Here is a 6000-nt window from a genome sequence, read left to right as displayed (position 1 = left end):
TGTGAAAAAGGGCATTTAAGGTTGTGATTGTTTCTTTTAGCTGTTGCTGGTTGTCTCCTTGGGTGGAAAAGCCCCAGATGACCATGAGACAGCCCCTGAGATAGGCCATGGCTCCTGGTTTCAAGGTGGGAGAGGGGAACTTCACCCTGCAAAGAGTAGGTGCAGCCCCTTTGTTAGCAGGGCAGACTCACTATAGGCCAGTGAGACCTATGGACTTGGGGGTTGCTGTGGCGTTAGGAGGTGCACAGATAGGAAGCCTGCGCTGTTACTGTCTCATATTCTCTGGTCCTAGTCTTGGAGAGGTTCATAAGCTGGGGAGCATGTTGCCCTGGCCCCAGCCTTGTGGCCCCTGGGACCCAGCTGATGTCATGGGGCAGGGCGGGGCTGAGCCTAGACCGAGCCTGCCTTTGCTTCTGCCAGGATAGCAACCCTGTTCTGCAGCATGCCTTCTCACCAGGTCACTGGCCCTTCCCCAGCCCAGGGTAGCCCAGCCTTGAGAGAAATGGAGCCCAAGGACCAGCAGCTCATGGTAAGCACTCCTCACCCCTTGGGTCCCCTGCCCTCCCAGGTCTTACTTCCCTTATACTCTGAATCCACCACCCTGGGTCAGTCTACCATGTCCAGGGCCCCATCTCTGCTCCCCATTTCCTTCCCAGAGATCTAGTAACCCCTGCCCTCCTCACCTTGTCTCTAGACTCCTCACCAGCTACCCTGTTACCCCCGCTCTGAGGGAACTTAGGACCTGGACCAGGACCCAGATGTGGTCAGGACTGTGTTCCTCAACCCCTAAGTAGGCCCCACCCAGATCTACCTGTTGGATGATGACTGGACCTCAGTCCTGACTTTGGGGGAGCTAAGGTCAGGGACTGGTCCCTAGTGGACCAGTTAAAGAGAGACCAGCAAGGTTGGCTACAGTTCATATATAGTCCAATCCCAGTTATCTTCCATGCTCCACCCTCTTAGAAAAGACCCCCAGAGGATGCAGACATGCAGGGACTGTGGGTTTCCTTTGGGGAAGTAGAGTGCTCACTGTTGGCCTGAGGGGCTGGGCTTGCTGTGCCTCCCTCCTGGGTGGTTCCCTCCATAACTGTGTGGCCTTCGGCAAGTGCTTGCCCTTTATGTGTCTCAGTGTCTTCATCTGTTCCACATGGGTGACATTACCATATATTTCTCAAAGGGTTGCTGCAAGGCATAAACAATCTCATGCCAATGTTAAGGTAGGTCAGGGGCTAGGGTGTGGCTCAGTAGTGGAGCCCTTGCTTAGCTTGCATGAGGCCCTGGGTTCCATCACCAGCACCACAAAAAGGTGAACTGTCCCCAGAGGGCACACCCTGCTTCACTGAGTGTGTGTGGGAACATCATAGGAGCACAGGAGGGAGTTTGGGCTGGGGGTCTTGGTGTTTGAAGAAGAGGAAGGAGCAGTCCTTTTTTTAAGTATCTTTTTAGTTGTAGATGGGCATAATACCTTTACTTTATTAATTTTTATGTGGTGCTGAGGATTGAACCCAGTGCCTTACACATGAGGGGTAAACACTCCTCTACCACTGAGCCACAACCCTAGTCCCTAGGGAACAGTCTTAAAGGGACCCCTGTGAACGTGCTGCTCCTGCCCTACCCATAGGTGGCGCTTCGAATTCGTCCACTCAATGCAGCAGAGCTGGAGGAAGGAGCCACCATCATTGCCCACAAAGTGGGGGACCAGGTGAGGTTGGGAGGCACAGAGGTCAAGTTAGGTAGCTGTGAAGCTCACCCAGCTGTGCACATTTACCTGTGTCACTCATTCTCTCACTTGACAAATGCTTATACAGTAGCTGTAGCTCCCACCCAAGGATCAAGTGGAGGCTGACAAGGGACCCACCAAGTTTGCTTTTATTAATACTGTGTATAATGTTAGGGAGTTCATCAGAGTTGCTGTGGTAGAAAGGCCTCTGGTGAGACACTGGAGCAGGGCCCGGAGGCAGGAGAAACAACAGCGGGCATCAGGCCAGAGTTCTGAAACAGCCAGGTGTGGCCTATTTGAGAAGCAGCCAAAACCCTAAACTGGAACGAGCAGGAGAGTCTGGGAGAGAAGTTTTAGTGGGCCCAGGTCTAGATCTGCTGTCAAAGTCCCAGGAGATTCTCCTTCATAGCTGGCTTACTGCCATTGCTAGGGATTTCTCCTTAGAGACAGGTTCACAGCCAAGTTTCCCACATGGTTAGCAAACTTTTGCCATTGATTGTCACCTGCAAGAACAAATGCCAAATTTGGTGTATGTCATGGTCAAGTGGGTAGGTTTTCTCATTTGTCATTAGGAAGATGTCTTCCATGAGGAATGAAATGTTGCTCTGGGGAGGTTGTTTATGGTCAAGCCCAAAGGACTGAAGATCTTGGTGGTGGGCAAACCCTGTTGACAGCTGTCCCCTGGGGTGGGAGTACCCAATCCTGATTGGGCAGGTCACGAAGAAGACAAGTGGACGGAACATTTTGGGGGTGGATGGTTGACTGAAAGGTCGGGATGAATTGGTGCTGAAGTTGGGGAAAAATAAGCTAAAAACACAAAACTGCTGTTATATTGAGAGAGCAAAAAGTTTTGCAAGAAAGGATGTGGATCTGCTATGAAGGCTGTGTCTTAACGTCGGAGCACTGAGCGTTGCTCTACTGAAACTCATGAGGTAACCGCATTGGTGCTGTCAGTGGTGCAACTGTCACTTGATAGCAGCAAGTGAGGCAGTGGTGGAGAACTGACAGACGCCACCCCCAGCATGCCGGTGTGCAGATATGGTGGTGCAGACCCAAGCTCAGTGGGAAGAGGGGACGAGTCAGGTGCAGGGCCTGCGCTTCACACAGGCTCATGGCATCTCACTGCACTGTAGATGGCTCACTCTGAAAACAGTTCACATCACCTGTGGTTCACCATTTTAAAGTGCAACATCCAATGATGTTTCATCCATCTTTGGGACTGTGTTACCAGCACCTCTATCCAGTGACAGAATGTTTTCCTCTCCCTAAAAGGAGGCCCCACTCCTCTTCCCCCTCTTCCTGCCCCTGGAAGCCACCAATCTGCTTTCTGTCTCTATGAATGCTGGACATTTGGTTTAAATGGAATGTTGAAATATGCAGCCTATTGTTTCTTCCATCTAGCCTGAGGTGTGAGGTTCACCCATGTTGCAAAATGTTTATATATTTTTTAAACTTTTTTTTTGGTACTGGAAATTGAACCCAGAAGTGCTTAAAACACTGCAGCCCTATTTATTTTTTTATTTTTTATTTTGAGACAGGATCTCACAAAGTTGCTTAGGGCCTCTCTAAGTTTCTGAGGCTGGCCATGAACTTTTGATCTTCCTGCCTCAGCCTCCCAAGTCACTGAGATTACAGATGTGCACTACCCACATGTGGCATATTTAGTTTTAACTTTTTATGTTGAAGTAACTTCAGACCAATTGAAAAGTTGCAAGAGCTCTACAGAGCTCCCACATTCCCTGTGTCCAGATTTCCCAAACATCTTCTCATGTTTGCCTGTCTCCCTGTGGTACAGACCTTTTTACTGGAGTGCTTGGACTAAGTGGTGGGCATTAGACCCCTCCCCACCCAAATATTTCAGCATATGTCTCTTAAACACCAACATTCTTGTATCATCAGTGCAGTGACCAAAACCAGGAAGTTCATATTGATCCAAATATTATCTAATCTATAAACACTCATTTTGCTGATTTTTTGCTGATTTTTTCTCAATAATGTTCCTCATGATAAAAGAAAAGTATTTTTCTGGTCTAAGAGCCATGCAGCTGTTTTATATTTGTTTAAAATTTACAGGATTCTCAATTTTTTCTTTTTAACCTTTATTTGTTTTTGTGTGGTGCCTGAGAATCACACCCAGTGCCTAACTCTTGCCAGGCAAGTGCTCTACCATTGAGCCACAACCCCATCCGCAATGCACCTGATATTTGTAAACACCCAGGACTCAGTGCTCTCTCATTGTCACATAGTGATATAGTCACGGAGCCCTGACTATGATCACAGCCTTTTTATTGAGGAGAAAACTGAGGCCTAGAAAGTTAAGGCAAAGGATCTGAGGCCTCCCCGCTGATAAGAGACAGGAATCCAGGCTGCAGGGCTCTAGAGCACCCTCTGTGGCTCCCAGCACCACTGCCCTGGCTCTGGGTTGGGAGCCCCCAATAGAGGCTCATCTAATTCCCTCCTGTGACACAGGGCTAGCCTGCAGTGGGTACACATGGGGCTGTTCCTGCAATGTCCTGTCCAGTGATCCTCTGTCCTTAGAAGGAGAAGGAAGGCACAAGAAAGAGAGTTGACTTATGTCATGGAAAAAGTGCTGGCCAGAGCCAAGAGCAGCCCTGGGGACCTGGGTCCAGCCCTGTCATCAAATCCCCAAGAACGTCTAGTAGGCCCTTGCCTCCCGGGACCTCTATTTCCAAAGTTGTGAACAAATGGAAGGATCAGGCTGTAGCTACTTGGTGGGGCACTTGGTGTGGCCCAGCAGTGTCCCTCAACTCCATGGTACTTCTCAGGTCACCACCAGCCAGGATGTGTTTGGTTTCTAATTGCCTCTGTCTCCCCTACCTCCCAATTCCCTGGGAAAGATTTCTTTGAACCTCTCTGTCCCCAGAGAGCCTAATACACTTTGCTTCTTGATTACGCATGAGGTTGGAGACACCGGGTGGGGGTTGTGGGGCACCAAGCTTTCAGAAACAAAGCATGTGGACAGAGGGTTTGGGTGGTCCTTTTGTTCTCTTTCCTTTCTCTGGTTTCTCCCACCCCTGGCCCCAGCCTGAGGCAAGAGCAGAGAAGGAATGAAAATACTTGGAGCCTGTGGTATGACTGCAGTGTGAGGTGGCCAGCCCGGCACTTTACAGTTTATCCCCTTTTGTCCCTTTAGTTTGCGGAAGGATTTGTCACACGGGTCTCGGCCCAGAGTGTGCACTGCTGATGCTGGCCTGTTGTGCTGAGCTGGGCTATACCAAGTGAGGCTGGGTTGCCCTCCTCAGGCTGCAGTTTGTCCTAGGGACATTTATGGGGTGAGTGTGAATGTGGCTGCAGAGCTCAGCAGTACTGGGTTTGCCCACAGTCATGCTTTGGTGAATCAGTAACAAGAGACATCACCCCCTCAGAAAGTGAGTGGAGAGGGTGCCAGAGCGGGGAGTGGTTCTTCAAATGCACTACCAACTTGAGTGCAAAAGCCCTTCTCGAATCTAGACCTCACCCCTGGATGTGGTGAGCCCTTCTGGGGTTCTGACAGCCCTCCTCTGCCCCCTCTCTCATTGCTTCCAGGTGGTAGTGCTTATGGACCCCAATGAGGATCCTGAGGACCCTCTGCGTGCACACCGGTCACGGGAGCGCACCTTCATTTTTGACACTGTTTTCGACCAGCAAGCATCCCAGGTGCCCACCCATCCTCCTTCCCCCGTCATATTGGGCTTCAGCATCATTTGGGAGGGACTGGTGGCCAGGCTATCTCATCTCTCTTCTCCCCAGGTCTCCCTAAGGAAGAAGGAGGGTGTGGGCAAAATACCCATCCCAGGGTTCAAGAGTAGGAAGCCCTTCCATGGACACAGGGGACACCAGAGCCTGGCACTGCTAGGGGGCTTTTCTTTAGCTCATTCACTCACTTCTTCATTCCACAAGGTGGGGCCCTGTCCTGCCCCAGGTTGACACAGTCCTTGCCCCTCAAGGTGCACATTCCAGCAGAGGAGGCAGATGAGAGCAAGGGGAGAATAAGCTTGTTTGTGACATCCACTCTACCATACTAGGCAGGGGGTGGGCAGTGAGGGCCTTTCTGAAGAGGGGCAATTTTGCTGAGATCTGAAGGAAGAGTGAGCCAGCATGTGAACAGAAGAGGAAGGGGTCTGGGTAGAAGCTCCGTCATACCCATTTCACAAGTGGGGTGCCTGAGACTGCAGAGCCACATAGGCCCAGAGCTGGGCACTTGGGTCTAGTATGAAGATCCACTCTCTCATCCTTCATATCACCACCACCAGTTAAGGACAAAACACTGTCCAATATGT

The 6000-nt window shown here is 50.5% G+C and overlaps 1 protein-coding gene across 1 annotated transcript in view; it reads left to right on the top strand.

Annotated features, from left to right (window-relative positions):
* Positions 1-442: 442 nt before the first annotated feature.
* The window catches only part of LOC124970544 (kinesin-like protein KIF19), a 41198-nt gene continuing 35640 nt past the window's right edge, over positions 443-6000 (top strand). The window contains exons 1-3 of the mRNA XM_047533951.1: positions 443-529; positions 1622-1702; positions 5267-5377. Coding sequence (XP_047389907.1) covers positions 443-529; positions 1622-1702; positions 5267-5377 — 279 coding nt within the window. The remainder of the gene's footprint in view (positions 530-1621; positions 1703-5266; positions 5378-6000) is intronic.

Source organism: Sciurus carolinensis, chromosome 18 (assembly GCF_902686445.1).
Source record: "Sciurus carolinensis chromosome 18, mSciCar1.2, whole genome shotgun sequence".
In the NCBI taxonomy this organism is placed as follows: domain Eukaryota; kingdom Metazoa; phylum Chordata; class Mammalia; order Rodentia; family Sciuridae; genus Sciurus; species Sciurus carolinensis.
Note: the sequence above shows the minus strand (reverse complement) of the source record. Positions and strands in the feature narration are given on the sequence as shown.